Genomic DNA, 18,361 nt, shown 5'->3' with positions numbered 1-18,361 from the left:
GAGAAAAATAATATTAAAAAAATACTTTATTAGAATTATATTTTGCAAAAAACGACAAGTACATTCTTGTTTTTTAAAACTTCCTTAGCAATGAGATTTCCAAAATAAAATTTCCATGGAGCGACTGTTAAAATCAACTGCGAAAATTTTTTTGATGTGACTTTCATATTCAGTGGCTTTTTTTACTGTGTTTCTCCCAGGGATGCAATTATCACAGGTTTGGACCTCTAATTTAAAGTAATATCTATTATTTATTTCATTATTTAGTAAATATACAGTTAGATACACGTAGGAAAACCAGCAGTAATGGTCTCCCCAAAATTTTCTCGCTTTCTCTCTCATAAACTTGTCATTCCAGAAAATGCCTTGTATAACAATGGCGTACAAGATATACCAAATATATTTTTTGGCATGGATTTAGAATTTTTTACGGGATCTATCGTGCCATTCTTGGCGAAATATTTTTTTCACTTAATCCTTGGCAGGCCGTTAAAAGTATCCGAAAATCGAATTTGGGCTTTAGACAAATTTTTCTCAACCGATTGAAACAAAGATTTGACATAAAACTACCCCAGTAGTCACAAAATCTAACACCAAATTTCATATATTTATATTTTCATATATTTGGCTCAAAATTTGCTAGATGCCTACGCTATAGATGTTATCTCTGTGCACTGAATTTTATTTATCTCTCTTCGTTTTGTAATTATCGTATTAAATTTTATTCGAACAGCCGGACAGACGGACTTACTCTAAGCAGATTTTATTCTGAATTTGACAGAAATCTTCAAATTTGGTGCAAAGGCCGTATAACAAATTTTAACCGTTTAACTCAAGGCTTTTTTAATTTATCTTTGTCACAGATAAACGGACGGACATTTTCTAAAAATATCTTTTTCTAACTGAAGATTCGTCAAAAAGGCGAGTTCGAATTTTTTTAACGTTTACTATACTTCCTCTATACTATGTATAAGAGAAAGTAAAAATTCGTAAGAACTTGTTTTATAAAACTCTTACACAATACACAAAAGAAAAAGTCTAACTCTGAGGAAATATATACATTTATTTATACATACTAATAAGAAATTTCTTTGACAGATATTTCATACGCTATTAGCATTCTTTGTCTTTTTTTGCTACACAATCAACTCCTTTGCACCCAAAGAATAGGCTAATTTATCTATGTCGATGTGGTTCGGTTTCTTTCCTACACTAAGATCGAATATCTGCGGTAGGAACTTTCCGTCTCCACTGCCCTGAGACTGCCCGGCCACGCGGATGGCAGAAGTGACCACTTGAGACATCAGGGAACTCTGGGGTAACCCAGCGGCCGAAGCAGTGACGATTCTTCGCCGGGACTCTTGGCGAGTTCGATCAATGGTTTCTTGAAGAGGTTTCATCAGATCTTCCCGGATGGCGAATCCATTCTTATCTGAAAAGAAAGACAGAATATAGTGCTTTTAATTCTATTATAGCATTTTTAATTCGTTTTTTTTATTGTTATTTTGTTGAGCCTGTGATTGGTGGAAGAAGTATGATAAATTCTATAAAATTCGTGCCAAATGTAGAATATCCAGGTTTGTTAATTTTAATTATGTGAAAATCAGGCTATCAGCATGCCGTGTTATCTGATGACTATCGCAATTTTCTCAAACCGCTCTCAGAATGTTTTTTGTTGTTGTTGTTGTTGTTGTTGCTGTTGAAAAGTTGACAAGAATATTTTTCAAAAAGTGATTTTTTTTTAATAAAGTTTTATAGAAATCAGACTAAATATTTTCCCTACTGTCAGAACACACCTTTAATAAAGTTTTCAAGACATAAGAATGTAAGTATCTTTTCTAACGCTCTATTTTATGCTGCCTCTCAACCTGAAACACCTATATAAAATCCAGATATGGATTTGTGTGATTTAACTATTTCAAGTATTCTCCTATTCATTCTAATTCATTATTCGAGGAAAATCTTTTTTTTAATGTTATTATAATGTAATAATGTTGTTAATGCGTTTAATGCGCCAACGATAAATGAATTTTCTTTGCATCCGCTTACTGAAAATAGCTTGGTCTGGTGTCTTTGACAAAAGTTGAACGTGACTGAGGAGTGCCTTGTCTTTGATAAATTCGCAAAGTCTTGATTAGCAGTAAAAAAAACTTTATAAAAGTTATTAAATATTTGTTCATAGATTATCAAGTAACAATGATGTATAAGTAATAACGTTTAACAAATTTTAAATAAATTTGTAATGTGAATCAAAATATTGCTTTTAAAAAAATCTGTCATAATGTTTGCTTGTTTGGGTTGAAAATTTTGATTCTTTGTAATAAGTTAAATATATATTGACATTTTCATCCTAATATAATTTGTAATTAGGTAATATAAATTCGTAATAACACTTAATTTTTCAACAGTAATAATGCCTGGAGTTTAAGAAACCACTGAGACTATATATTCTCAGCTTCAACTTCAGAGCATTTAACCATATTTTGATACTGTTGTAATTAATATGATGATTATTTTCTATGTTAGTGTACTCTTTGTAAATTATATCTTACTCTCGAGCAACATATATGCTACGCAATATGAATGATAGGAAATAAAATAACGCTCTACAAGGAAGAATGTTGCTCTTAGAGCTAGTAAATTGGACAGGAAGTTACTTCTTGGAGCTCAAGAAAAAAGAAGTTTTCAAAACTTTAAATAGATTTTTAATTAAAAATAATAAAATTAACAATTCATGAAAATCTTTTTCGAATTGAAAAACTAGCTTTTAAGTTATATCAGTTTTCTGTCGGTACAATTTTTGCCCTGATTTTAATATAGTTTTTTAATTTACTTCACAAAAAAACTTTTCATTATTTTGTTATTTTTATTTATTTTCAGCCAACGATATAAGATACGTATTTTTGTGTGCATATGTTATATCACCTGTAAAAGATTATTCAAAATTGATCTATCATTGCCACAAGCGTTCAACTTTTGCAGAAAAATTGAAATTGAAAACACATTTTGTTTATTTGTCCAAAATTTAAAACAATATATAACGTTTCGAACAAAGTTGGGTATAGTCCCACTGTATTTTGAGTGGATCTTCAACCAATCAGGAACGTCAAATAAGGAAAAAATTTATCGTTTTCAGTAATATTTAAAAAATATTTCTAATTTACATGCTGAATAAAACATACCACTTATCCTTGAACTTCTACATTTTAACTCACGTTTTTCCTCAATTTGATATAAAGCGACTGAAAATAATCATATATCAAAATTTACAACTCAAACGTCAGCTATTGTTATCATAAAATGTAAATATTTAAAAACAAAATAAAGATAGACGAATCAAATCATACCATGCTACGCTGTTTCGAACTAGAATCTCGAATCGCATTTAATTTATTTTTTTAATTTCAAATTCTGAATCTCGAATCGCATTTAATTTATATTTTAACTTCAAATTCTAAAAGAAAATATTATTGCCGGTAAAAAAATATCAATAAACAGCAAAAAAAAAAAAATTCTTGTTAATTTTGATACAAAAATCAGATTAGGCCGTACTACGTCAAATACACATCACAAGCAAACAAGTAATAACAGAAATTGCTTGAGATTACAAATCTAGACATGCGTTGGCAAGTTAAATGTATTTCACTCAAGAATTTATGATGCCTGAAATATTCATTTTTATGTCAGTATCCTCATAACAATTCAGCTCCTATCCTGATTTATATATATTGACACCATTAGAAAGAATATATTAAAACATTGAAGATCTAGCTAATAATGCAGACAGTTGAATGGAATGCCAACTTATTATTAATATCCATCTCATTAATAGTTTAATTCTGCACGCGCGCTCTATATGCTATCTTTAGACTTTATTATGGATCACTATTTTATTTGATGATGAAAATAATGAAGGGATCATTAAGTGCAGCTAAAGATGATGAATATAATATCCATAAAGTAGAAGCAATAATCGCATAAATAAGTAACTACCCAAATTCTAAAAATAAAAAAATAAAGTATCAGGCTCTTAAGAACAACCATTTCGTGCCTCATTTGTTTACATGAATATTTATGCGTAACGGGTTTAATTTGCTCATAAAACTTGTTTTTGATACTGGCGAAAAATAACTCTTTCGAAAATGGTAATAAATCTAATTAAAACATAAGAATTTACGATGTCTGTAGGATACGCAAAGGTTTTACAAGTAAGGATGGTTTCCACCGTAAATGAAATTTGACAGTGTCTTACAGAGTGAAAGTGATTGTTTTTATGCCATTTGGAAATTTCTAAACATTAATAGCATTAATATTTCAAAACATTTTGAAATTTTGGAAAACGATCAAATAATATAATCTTTTTCTTTATTTCATTAACACACACACGTTTCTAAAGATTCCATTATGTATTCTTCTTCAGTTTTCAATCAGGTAGTAAATGTATTTTTTATGCCACTATTTTCCCCCAATAATAATAAAATCCGGAGGTAAAGAACTATTGAGTTCAAAAACTCCATTAACCCGTTTCTCATCGGCACGTTTTAAAAATAAAGAAATCTTCTGATAAGAATTGTGTAGAATAAAAAATATACGTAAAAGCAGAAAAGATATTATACATGTATATGATCTGCAATTCGAAGAATTTAAAATATTTTCTTTGAAATGTCAAATCTTAGAAATTTTCCCCATCTCACATCGCATATTCAACACTAGGTCATTTTTTGCTTGTCTTTGCAATTAGCATTCGTTAGCCTTAATATAAATTAAATTAATAAATTTTCGATGACAAAAGTGAATTAATCCAATTTATTTTATCAAAAGTCTACATTCTAAAATATTTTTTGTTTCCTCATAAGTAAAATGAGAAAGTACATTCTAAAATCGTCTAAATGTTCGATTTTGAGATTTTAATGCATGGATTCCCACAATATTTATATAAATCAGATCTTTGACTTATGTCTTTGTAAATACATCAGATAATACTCTATATATAACTCATCGTCAATTTGATATGCGCTCTAAACCTCTAAATTGTCGATTTATAACTAATTGAGAATAGAATCAATGGAGAATGGATTCAACAAGAAATTTTTTCATGTCTACCTGACCGTATGTGCGTGAATAAAATAACTCAAAGGAAGCAACGGGTTAAATAGATGAAATTCGTCATATAGTATTATGCTAGAATTACGGATATTTATCGTATTTGTATCTACTTCATAAATACGTTAGTTGCATATCGGTTTGTTCATTCGAATATAGATGAAATTGGTGACTCAATAAGTTAGATCCACGAATATTGGAATATGATATTGAGACAAAAATTTTGCATTAAATCCGTCAAAAGGCATATTATCTGTTTATTTCCTACTTGTAAGTGACTAAGTTAAATTAAAATCACAAAAGCCAGATAAATGAAATTTTGTATGAGATCTTAATAGCAATATTGTAAATCTATTTCAAAGTTTATATCTAATATAATAGCTGGAAAAGGCCCCATATACTATATTCTTTTCATTATTCTACAAAGCTAAATACAAAATGAGCCAAAATAAATTGAAATGGAAAACGGTTATATAAGATGATTTCAAAATATAGCATTAAAGGGAACAATTTACTAAAATTTTGAATGTATTATTGCCAGCTTTTACGTTTTCTATACGTTTAACGTTTGCCCATGTTTACAAAACTTTTTTATTTTCTTCTTTCAGATTACATTTAAAATGTAATCAATGTAAATTCTTTTTTTTATTATTTACGTTTTACCTCGGTTTACGTAACTAATCTTCTGGTCTCTTGAAAAGTATTAAAGAAGAGTTGTGTTTCTCTAAATTTCCCATTCTATTTGTTAGGATAAGTTAAGCCTCTATGACTAACATAATAAGTATGGTATTTTTTTTTCCTTGCTTCTTGAAATAAATTTCGCATTCGATCTTTTTATTTATTTATTTCCACTTTGGCTTATCCAGTAACTGCAAGCCTGCACGAAAGGTTATTTTCTATTAAAAGAATTAGTTATAGCACGCTAATAAGAAAAAAAAGAACCCTCTTCCTTCGATTCAACAGGTTGCATTGCCATTTCGTGCCCAGAAGTCTGCTTTCCTGGACAGGTTAAATTAGACTGTCTAACGTTTGATCTTTAGATAGCTTTGAATTCAAGCTTTATGTCCATAGGTTCCATGAAACAAATGCACTATTAAATAAATATATACGCCGAGGTGTCTGTTACGAGACTTCCGAAACCATTTAGGAGACTTCTAAATCAAATATCTATAATGCTTTTGTCTGGGATTTATTATTAACCTTTTTATGAGACTCTTTGAGCCGTGATGTCCAACCTGGCAAGATACTAGAATATATTTTAGATTTTTCTTTTCGCTTTCAGAGCTATATTATCTTTCGTTTCAAAACAAAAGTCTGATTTGCGTTCTTTTATTAGAGGATTAACTTTATGAGAGGTCTAAGTTAAATATACGTTTGAATATAAATGTTGTTGATAAGAGCATGCAATTTCAGTATCTAATAGTTGGAGATACAGGACTTAGGGATGAATTTTAGAAATGGTGAGATTTCAAAAATATTGAAGGTGTCTAGGCTAATGGTGTCTCAATATTTAATTTTTAACTATTAGAGTCTAACCAATTGATAGGCAGTATTTAACCAATTGATAGGTAGTATTCAACCAATTGATAGGCATATGCTATCAATTGGAAAAATACTTTAAATAATGTAGAGAATTAGAATTTATTTTTAATCGTACTGGTAAAAAGTAATGAAATCTAAATTTTTATACTGTTTCTTGGGGGTTTTTTTAATTAGATTTTGTAAAATATTCTTGACACACTAATATTTTAAACAGAAAGAAAATTCCACACTTTTGCGATTAAACCTAAACATTATAAAAATTTGGAATATCACCATTTTAGATCATCTTAATTTAATTTTTAAAGATCCGCGAAACAGCACACACATCGCTACCTCGAAGTTGCGATTGATTTATCTAAAATAATGAAATTCAAAGCTCCATAACTTTATCAGTTTTGAAAGCATAGAAGTGGAACTTTTTTCTTTGAAATGTTAACATATCAAGAATAATTTACTAAATATGACTAGAATTAGGGGTTGTATAAAAGTTTAGATTTTGTAATCTTTACAGCAGGGCATTCATTAATTACAATATAAAATAAAATTCTTTATGTCATATGAGGCATTTTCCCAAGTAGAAGTATAAACATTCTATCGCAATTAAGTTATCGTTACAATTAAGAGAAAAATTAAAAAATAAAATGTAAAGCTCAAAGAAAAAAATTTAAAATCATGTATTAATGAACATAAAATTAAAAAAAATTAACAAGGCGGAAAATAGGCTTATGTACATGAAGACATTCTTTATGTAAGTTTTAAATTTTAAAATCATCATGATCAGAATGTTACAGTTGTTGCAATCAAAGCAGATACAAAATCAAACTAAAAGAATCATGCCCTAAATATCATCATGTTTCGGATTATCGGTTTCAATTTCTTTAAGAAAAAGAAAAACTTTTCAATAAGACTGTCCATCCACTTACCTGCGATGTACTTGACGATTCTGGGACTTCTTTTAACTTCTGCTATGAAAGGTCTTTTGCCATCAAGAACGAAATTTTCCCTGGCTCGTCTCGGACTACCAGCCATTCTTGGTCTTTTTTGACGCCCTCGGCTTTCTACAAAATGGGATGAAGACCACGGCTTGGACAGTCGCTTGGGTCTTACAGGTTCGTTATCTGGGACACCTCGAAATCCGTCTTCGTACCTTTAGATTGATAATAACCGCAAATAAAAACAAGTCGATTTTTAAAAAATGAAAAGCTAATTACGTCCTAATTTTTTTATTTGTGAGGAGGGAAATTGTGTAGGTCAATTTTTTTTCCTATGAAATAATCACATTTTCAAGTTTGAATTTATAAGAGATTTCTTAAATTTTTTAACTCAATGTGTAGCATATTAGATAATGTTAAGGCAAGTTACGTTAAAAAGTCGACTTTTTGAGAATTAATGAAATTTTTTTTTATTTAATATTCTTACTGTTTGAACAGGTTTCTTTATAAAACTGTTAGATTTTGTTTCTAAGTCTATTTGTTGGCAAGTAACATTGATTTTTATATTTGCATTTACATGCTATTTTACATCTTTAGATGCTATTTTCAATGTAAAAAAAATGATAGAAGTTTCTTACGAAGAACTTCATAAGTTAAAATGTAATGCATATTTTTTGTTCAAATTTAGCATAATAATTTTTCAACATATTATGCAGTTCCCGAACTACAGAATAAGTAACCGATTCATTTAGAAATATTTTATAGTTGTTTTAGTGCTCTACAATGTGAAAAAAACTAAAAATTTCATCTTATTTATCATTTGAACTCCAATATTTAAAGAATGGATAGAAATACAGCTTATTTTTTAGATCAGGAACTAGATAATATATTTCTTAAGCTATCTGAAAAATTTTAAGCAAATCAATAGATAAATCTCTATGAAGATTTTTATTTTATACATCATTTTAGCAAAAAAAAAAGGGGGGGGGGGCTCTTTTTCTCATTTTTTAACTTTCGACACCTAACTGGTATATTTTGGTTTCATGGACAATTTTCAATCTTTTCCATGCAAATATTCAAAAACATAATTACTTTCAAACATTTTTCAAAAAATTCATTAGGAACGTAGTAATAATAGTTTTCAATAATTTTTTATAGTGATTTTTTATTCCTCGTTTAACTTTCTGTTCGACAGCAATGAAACTTTGCAATGTACTTGCTTCAGAAATAAGCTTTGTTATGTAGATCATTAATTAGTGAGCAAATCATTAATAACAAATTGCATTTTTCAACAAAATGTATAAATATTAAAATAAATAAAATATTTTCATTATTTCTTATTTATCCTTAATTATATTTACAGCATAATTATTGTGGAATCGACGTAGTTTATTTTTCCCAACATAATAATATTTACAGATTGGATGGAATCTGTGAACCGTTGAATGGCATGCATAACAGAAAAAGTTCCTTCAGAAAGTGGTACAGTTGAGACTAACAAGACTTACAGCTACCATATTTGGCACGTAGCTATTCTTTAGGTAATTGCTGCTCATCAAGATTTTTTTTTCAAAATTTTTATAACTTAATAAAATAAAAACGTTCTTCTTCAATAATTTTAGAGCACAAAGCTATTTTAACATTACTAAAATAAAAATAAAAATAGATTTCAGTGATATTAATTTTACTTCTGTGATTTTAATATTTAAAATAATATAATTTTCATTTTTTAATTACTGCATATATGCATACACTACCATATTATGTGCTATACCATATAATGGTATATATGTACAATAACATACGCATACTACGTACTGCCTATTTACATACATACCAGAAAAAAAATTACATCATTTTTAAATTAACAAAACAATAACATTGGTTTGATTTCCACGCAGTTTTTCCTTTAATTGCAATAAATTTTTAAAAATATTTTTAGATATCCTTTGCAATTATACTTTTGTTTGTTTTAGTTTCTACATTTGTACACACTCTTGTTGCCATAATTTTTGCGCGCATTATCGTTGCTATAATTAAAAGAAAAAATTTAACATTTTATACAACCTTTGGGATAAGCGAATCATCATGAAAAAGACCAACGCGAATCAAGCCAAAAACCTTATAATTTTAAGATAATTTGGATTAGAAGATAAAATTCGAAAGACATACTTATTTAACTATTTTTGCTTTTCAGTTAATATTGTATATAGTTTATCCAAACACTGAACTGCTCATAAACAACTAATTAATCAAACCAATTTAAAATATATTAATAAAAATTTCAATTTAAAAAATTTGTAATAATTTTTTGAACTTGGCATGAACAGAAGAATATTTTACTTTACCTAATATTTCTAGGCTCCAAATCTCTCGGTCCTTGAAATTTATCAAGTCTTCGGATCTGCAAATCTTTCACCCCTTGATATTTATCATTTCTTTCTCGAGGTTCATAGTTGGTCGTCCCTTGGTACTTGTCGTTTCTTGGTCGGCCGGAAAACTCCTTGGGCCCTTGAAAATTTCCATCGTAATGCCTTCTTTCAAAATCGCGTGAAATCCCGTGAAATTTCTCATCGCTCTGCCTGCTCTCGTAATCCCGTGCCTCCGGAAACTTGTTGATCCTTTGATGGTCCTCGAAATCTCTCACATCTCGAAGTTTGTCATCGAGACCATTCTGGTAGCCTCCGTAAGGCCTTCTGACGAACTCTCCTGCAGGTTGCTGTTGGTTGCTCTCAACGCTTGAGGACTGAGATCCGAAGCTTGAGAATTGGAAATGAGTCGGTTCGTGCAAGCTGTTGTATTGAAGAAAAGAGTGTGGCTCTTTGCGTTTAGAGAATTCCGTGTCTTCATATTGTTCGCTTAGGCATATAAAAGTGCTTAGAAAAACCTAAAAGTAAAAATTTGAATTAAAATATCAATATTTCCATACTTTTTTAAAGTATTGTATCGAATAACTAGGCATGACATGAAATAACAAACGTCGAATTGATAAGATATGAAAAAAATATTCAATAAAATGCATTTGGAAATGTAATTATAAAATAATACATGAGGGATTTTTGCACGCAAAGAGAAGAAAATCTTAATTTATTTTTCATTGAAGAGTAAACTAAAAATATGATTTAAATTGCATTTAATTAACTTGAAAAGTCATGTCCTTTCGATGAATTTTGTCTTGATTAAATTATTAATGAACATATGGAGATCTCATTTCAGTTGACAGATTAAAGTTACAGTCTTGTAAGTCGCATTTCCTTTGTTTTTCAAAAATGAACGTCTCTTAAAACATACTATAATATTCGACAGCAAAAATATCTCAACGTTATTATTTTAGTGATCTCTTAGATCCAAATTTAACATAAGAAATGAATTTAAATGGAATTATGCATTGCGTACTGTTTTAAACACTACTTTCTTATTTTTTAAAAAGTGACTTAACCCTTTCTAGGGCCGTGGGAAGTATGCTTTCCACCAAATTTATCAATCTCTGTATGAAATTATATAGGTTAACATCAGTTCTGACTTTTTTTTTAGAAAGACAGAAACTTAGATGCTTCAGTTCTTTATCTTACACAAAATGATGTGTCATGATTTGTTACTTAATTATTAATTAACCAAATTAATTAATTAATCAAATTAAATTTATTTAATAAGCTAAATGAATCCCTATCTTATTCTAATCTTATTCTAATTTTAAGCCTAAAAATATTTAAACATAATATGACTAGAAAAAAATGGCCCTTTAAAGGGTTAAATCACTAAAACGTTGACCCATCCAAATATAAGCAAAAGAGTAGCGGATAAGGTCTCAAGAGAACTTTCCCGTATGTTCTGTATTAAACGTACTTGTGTATTATTAGGCGCATGCCAACAGCAAATGATAATTAAGAAACAGCTTATTAGCGTGCTAAAATAGCTTTGGCGATTTTTTTCTCCGATAATTCACTGGGATGTCGTCGATACACAAGCTCTAGAAAACCGAATGTTTATTTTAAACTCCATTTTTTTTAACCAATTAAAACCAAAATTTGATACAAAAGTGCAATTGTAGTCACAGAATCACTTACCAAATTTCACATATTTAAGTCATTGCGTTCTGAGTCATCGCGTTTGCATTCTTGTGAAAATACAGATCGACAGAAGGATCTCTTTGTCGGATTTAATTCCAAATTTGAAAACTGTAACACTTTAAATGTTAAATATGTGTACAAATTTTATTCACCGAGCTTTATTCGTTTTGCAGTTACTATGTTTAGTTATATTCGAACAGTCGAATATATAAATTTCCTATAAATTGTTTAAAATTTCACAGAAAATGGCAAATTTGGTGTTAAGACCATATATCGAATTTCATTTGTTTTCCATCAAAGAGTTTTTTAATCATCGTGTTTACAGCCAGACAGACATAATTCCAAAAATATGTTTTTCGGGATTCATGGAAGTCTGGAATGTGGAGATGAGTCAAAATTTCGAATTCGAATTTTTTGACAATTATAATATTTTTTCTTTGTATATTACGTATATAAGAAAGTGATAAAGGTAACGCATGAATCAATAGTTAAAAACTTTGAAGGAGTTTCTAACCTTCATTTCTATGTCAAGAAATAAAGGAGTTTCTATGTCAATTGTTTTCAAATTAAATTTAAACATCGACTATTATTTGCAATTATTATTTAAAGAGCACATTTATCTTATTTTTAAGAGTTGGTTAAAATTTTTTGGTTTAAAACACTTCAGTTGTTCGATGCAAAAAAGTAATACCATCTATAAATTTATAGAAAATATCTTGAAATAATTTGCTGTTCGACCAAAGTGAATTTATAAATCTGAACAACTTTGAATAGAAACAATTATCTGAGAACTACTTGTAAATCAGAAATAAAAACAAGATACAAATGAATCCATGCGATTTTCATAGCAACACGACAACATTATGATCAATAATCCAGAAACAGAAAATAAAAACCTCCACAAGCAGGAATTTCATCTTATGTATGTGGTCATAATAATACAGAAATTCGCATAAAATTCCTTTTTCATAAGCGAAGATGCTTTTTAAAACACGAAATCTGTTCTTCAGTTTAAAATTAATCTTATAAAATTCCCTTAACTGAGTAAATTATTGACTATATCTAAACTGAAAAAATGTGGACTACTCTTTCAATTCCTTTGTTTGATTCTAAAAAGTGAAAAAAAGATAGGGACAAATAAACAATGAATATCTGCGGAATTCACCAATAATATGAATATTACGAAATAGAAAAAAAAAACGATGAACAGTAGCATTTTTCTTTTTTTTTTTTTAAGCACAAAGTCAAAATCGATAAATGATGTATTCTCAAAAAATTTGACTGATTCTAGACAATCAACGACTCCGAAGAATTTAAAAAACTTCAAGTGAATGTTAACAATTGCTAAAAAAAAGAGAGAGAGAAAAGAAGGAGGGAGAGGGGGGAACAGTGGTAGTTGTCTCCTCAAAACTTTCTCGCATACTCTCTAATAAAGGTGTTATACCAGAGAACGCCTTGCATGACACTGGCGTACAATAGTTACGAAATATTAACCTTTGATGTGAATTTAGCACTTATATTGAATCTGTCTTGACAACTTTGACAAGTTATTTGCTGGTTAATCCTTGCATGCAGTTAATAACATTTGAAAATCGAATTGGAAATTTAGATGCGTTTATCCCAACCTTTTGAAACCAAAATTTGATGGGTATCTTACACTATAGATGTTAAATATTTGTACCGAATCTTATCTATTAGCTTTTTCCGTTTTACAGTTATCTTGTTAAATTACATTTGAATAGCAGGATAGATAGATTTCCTCTAAACGAATTTTGCTCAAAATTGATAAAAATCTACAAATTTGGTGCAAATATCAAATACCAAATTTCATCCTTCTAGCTCAAAGCCTTTTGAGTTATCATTGTCACAGATAGACAGACGGATATTTTCCAAAAATGTGTTTTTCGAACTCATGTAGGTTAAAAACGTGAAAATTAGTCAAGAACTCGAGTTCGAATTTTTTGACTATTGCTATATTTTCTCTATACCATGTATACGAGAAAGTAGAGATGATGAAATGACCGAACTGCCTTTTTTAAAATCTTATATATTATCACAAAATCGAATTGTTGAGATCTCATAACCTCATGAAATTTTACTGCATCGACAGACATCATCAATAATTTATAATCAAACAAATTTTTTTCAAATCTGAGATGTTTTCTGCTCTATTATTAGAAACAATTGAGGGAATGTTACGAATTGGAATAAACGTAAAATGGCAAAACTATTTTCCTCAAAATTTTATCACAAAATCGAATTATTCAGATCAGAAATCATTCATAAAGTTTTACTAAATCGCGATAAATCACCATCAATAAATTTTGAAATATACAAATCTGAAATGTTTTCTGCTTTTTCCTGGAGAATACAGATAAGTAAGTGAATTTTACGAACTCGAAGGAACACAAAATTTTTACACTTATTCTATTCAAACAGAAAATACGTTACCAGTCCCAGAATCATCTTGCCACTTCTGAAGATGTTTGACCAAGAGAACGATATGACCGAGACACGATCTCAGAAAGCTTTTATATCCCTTCCCTACAGGATGTATCTGCTTTATTTGTTGTGAAATGGATAAGATTCTAAAGATGTCGTGCGAAACATAGATTCCACCTTTCGTATCCATTCAGATTTCTACATGGGCAGATGACCGTGAATTTTTGTGTGCATTCCCGTTTATTCTGGTGCATTCAGAGCGACAAATGAGTCATTGTGTGCAGCACAAAAGGTTGCTGATAGCTTCGCGTATTGCACCCGCTCGGCTCTGGTTACAATTTCCAAAGTACATAAGATCTTTTAAAGTATTCCGAATTTTGAAATCGAAGATAAAAGAAAAAAGTGCTTTTTTTCCCTTTAAATTTATGACTGATGTTTGAGTCCTTTAAAAATGCCAGGACTATTGTAACTATCTCAACCGGATGATCGTTCCATTAGGAATTACTTTCGTTTCCGTTAAACGTTTTTATTTATTTAAAAGGGCTTGTCCATGGCAAGTGCCATAAGAAACAACAACAACAACAACAATTTATTTGAAAGAATATTTTCTTCAGTTTCAGTTTGTTCAAAAATCTAAGGAAAAAAATAGCAAATTATTACTTTATTTAGTTACTTTTTGATGGCCTAGTTAAACTTCTGAATTTTCCCCTCTCTTCTAATATGTCTTTGTCCCGCCTGCCCCATCGCTTCTTATAAAGTATTAAGTGGATAATTTATGAAACAAAAATTCCGCTTTGTATCAAAATTTTGAAATCAGTTGATTGTTTTATCCAGTTGATTGTAACTATCAATCATTATTATATCAGTTCATTGTAACTATTCTGGATATCGATATGTTTATATAAAATCTCTCATGGTCCAATGTATCGAATGTGCTATATTAACTCTATAGAGTACGAACTTTTCTTCTATAAATGAAATAATATTTGAAAAATCTACTTCACTCGGCATTTTTTTTTTTTTTTTTTGTAAATTTGTGGGGTTTTTTTTAATGTTTTTTTTTTTTTGGACAAAATATTTAGATTCGAATCACATATTGATTACTTATGAATATTTTTCAATCTTGCCTTCTTATGAACCGGACATATAAATAAAAAAAAATCATGAATGCACTTAGTTTAACTTATTATTCGAAACAATCTGCTATATTACAGCATTCATTTTACAGTTGATCTGTCATTACTTATTTTTTGAACTTGCACTCAGTTTTACCATGCTGAAATCGGGTCCGAGATGGCGCTCTATGACATTGTCAGCATGAGAGTAGACAGCAAAAAAAAGCTTTAATAGTTAGTTATAAAAATATTTTGTTGTGTGTAAAATCGCGTTTTTTTCCTGGGAAAACACCTATATTAAAAAAAAAAAAAAAAAAAAAAAACTTCAAAAGTAAAATCCTAACTAAATATAAAATTTGATCCAAATCTTTAAAGCCGTTTCCCAGATACACGAAATAAATAAATTTATATATATATACAAGAATTGCTTGTTTCCAGTTATAAGATTCGCCTATTTTGATGTCATTTATATACATTTTAACTTCTATTATTCGATTATATTTCATTCTGTTTGCGAATAATTGCTTTACCTTTATAGACATTAAAAATCACTGCCAAGAGCCGCAAATGGTGCAAATCTGCTTCTGGTTAAAGCATTTGAAAATATTTAAAAAGATCAGATACGAGTTATTTTTTTTTTTTAATTTTGCAAGATCGAGGAAGCTATACTGAAATTGGAAAAATGGTACAAAACAAGAATATACATATGACTGTGCCATTCGCTATAGTCAAGTCACTGAATATGTTGCAACTTTGAGATTGTTTAGCTTCAAACCTTTTCAATATGATGCGATTGATAGTAATAATAATAAAGCTGTATAGTAAGTAAAAATGCTTGCTTTTCGGAAAAACGATGTTCTCAATAGTAAAATATATATCTGAAAGTCATTTTTTTTAAATGAGTCTGATAATGTATTTAACATGAACGAAACTGGTATTTTTTTATCAGGTGTTTACCTGATAACACTCTTACTTTGGAAAACTATAAAGGCTTTGTAGAGAGGTCCGAATAAAGGGAAGAAAATACTGCAAAGTGAATATGATCGGTAAGAAAAAAACTATTATTATTATTATTTATTTATTTATTTTGTGATAAGAAAAAACAAGCAGGTGTTTTGTTTCAAAGATAATATAGTCAATTTCATAACTTGAAATTGACTATGACTTAAAAACACTACCTAAAAATACTACCTAATCACGGTGATCCCCTCGCATGAAATTGATGTGTTCGCACAAGTATTGAGTTTTTTTTGTTTTGTTTTTTCAGAATTTCACACAGGAGAATTTTATGCCTCATAGTATAATGAAAAGCATGGATTATCTAGTACCTAGGTAATTCATATGAGAGTACCTACCATTGATTTTGAACGCTTTTTTTATGGACAGAGAGAAATCAAAATTAATAGCAATTTTAGTAACAAGATAACATACCAAATTTCATACATATAAGTTGATGCGCTCTTGCACGAACGAAAATGCACGCAAACATACGGTCAATCTCTTGACAGCTTTTGTTCAGATTTTGATACAGATATACATTTTAGATGTTTAAGCTGAGCACCAAATTTCACTAACCAGGGTCTAGGTTTTGTAATCATCTCGTAAATCGCATTTTGTAATCTTCTACTTGGAAAGACAGACAGATTTTCTTTGTATGGATTTCGTTCAACATTTTATAGAAATCTACAAATTCAATCTAAGGCCCCCACATCAAATCTAATCTATACTGATCAAGGCGTTTATGACAAGCAAATATAATTCCGAAGTAGATATAATTCATAGATAAACAGATGTAATTCCGAAAGAAAAAAAAATCCGGTCTCAAAGAAATATGAAACGTGAAAATTCGATCAAAGTCTCGATTTCGAGTGTTTTGACAATACATTCTCTTTGTATACTTCGTTTGTGATAAAGTAATAATCTTAAATGATCGAAGTTTTTTTTTTAAATTTTATTTTATTTATTTATTTGAAAAGTGGGTAATTAACTTTGCTAAACGAATGATGAAACACACATAGGAAAAACTTCTTTTTATGGACAACAGATTACCTCCATTCAATCGAAAGATAAATGACAAACTTTAACCTCATTTTCTTCGATCCTAAACAGCCATTATGACACAAGGATTAAAATATCATTAAAAATTTAAAAACTCATTAGCGAAACTAAATTCTCAAGTGTTTTATCCTTACTTTTAAAAATAACTAGTTGGCAAAAAAGTAAATATTTATATTACTTAAAGTATGAGAGCGTAATACTTTATTAACTAAGTTAAAAACTGTTTTGTTAAATCTGGCTTTGTAGAAGAAATTAAAAGAAAAAAAGCAAAAGGTAAAAAGGAACAAAAAGCAGAAAATAAAAGAGAAAATTGATACTGAAAATAAAAGGAACATCTCATTTTACCAGATGATAAAAACGACAGTATTCATTTTGTGTAATTTTTACACGTAGATGAGAATTAATTGTGACTGATTATCCCTTGATAAGAACATAATGAACAGCTTCAATGACCAAGATGAATCCAAAGATAATGATGTTAATAACAAAGATGCATAATTGAAACCTTCTTATTGATAATTGAGCCGAATTATTCAACCTGGCTCGAATTGTAACATTTTATTGGCATTTTTAAAGGAGATTAAAATTCTCGTCTGCAACATAGTAGAATGGCTTAATTAAGCTACTCTCATTTTATTTTTAAAATTCGCTGTAAATTATATATCTGTAAAAACTGGTGCACAAAAAATAGATTTGTTATCATTGAAACAGGCGTCGGTATAAATGTCGTAATTAATACATGAAAAAAACTGTTGTTCAAATGTACTTAAAAATATTCTTAGAAATTTATATATAATTAAAAAAAATAGCAAGGACATAAAATTTATTTTTTTGAATTCGAAAATATGCAAAAATCTTTCTTTGTGCGACAGTGTGTTTCAAAATTATTGATGAAATACGTTAAAAAGAAGATTAATTTTTAATTTAATATTTAATTCTTAAAACGTAATTCTATATTACGGGCCACATTTAGTAGTCCTAGATTCAACTGCGTTCTTTGTAGAGCATTTTGAATAATTTTTTTTTCATCATGTATGTCATATCCTAATATTTACAAATAGTAAACCAGCCTATAAACTTCATAACAATAAAAATAATT

General features: G+C 29.1%; 1 protein-coding gene across 1 annotated transcript; it reads right to left on the bottom strand.

Moving 5' to 3' along the window:
• Positions 1-1,136: 1,136 nt before the first annotated feature.
• Positions 1,137-14,123, bottom strand: LOC129966373 (uncharacterized). The gene is made up of 4 exons (XM_056080796.1): positions 14,099-14,123; positions 9,926-10,464; positions 7,569-7,792; positions 1,137-1,432 (listed from the first exon to the last, which is right to left on the bottom strand). The coding sequence occupies exons 1-4, from the start codon at positions 14,111-14,113 to the stop codon at positions 1,137-1,139; spliced, it is 1,074 nt and encodes a 357-aa protein (XP_055936771.1). The 5' UTR covers positions 14,114-14,123.
• Between the last annotated feature and the right edge of the window lie 4,238 nt (positions 14,124-18,361).

Source organism: Argiope bruennichi, chromosome 4 (genome assembly GCF_947563725.1).
Source record: "Argiope bruennichi chromosome 4, qqArgBrue1.1, whole genome shotgun sequence".
Lineage (NCBI taxonomy): Eukaryota > Metazoa > Arthropoda > Arachnida > Araneae > Araneidae > Argiope > Argiope bruennichi.
Note: the sequence above shows the minus strand (reverse complement) of the source record. Positions and strands in the feature narration are given on the sequence as shown.

Excerpts from the sequence above, each read along its gene's own strand:
- LOC129966373 (XM_056080796.1), bottom strand. Across the intron at positions 7,793-9,925 it reads TTGGAGCCTAGAAATATTAG|GTACGAAGACGGATTTCGAG; the intron begins GTAAAGTAAAAT and ends ATCAATCTAAAG. Across the intron at positions 1,433-7,568 it reads AATCGTCAAGTACATCGCAG|ATAAGAATGGATTCGCCATC; the intron begins GTAAGTGGATGG and ends CTTTCTTTTCAG.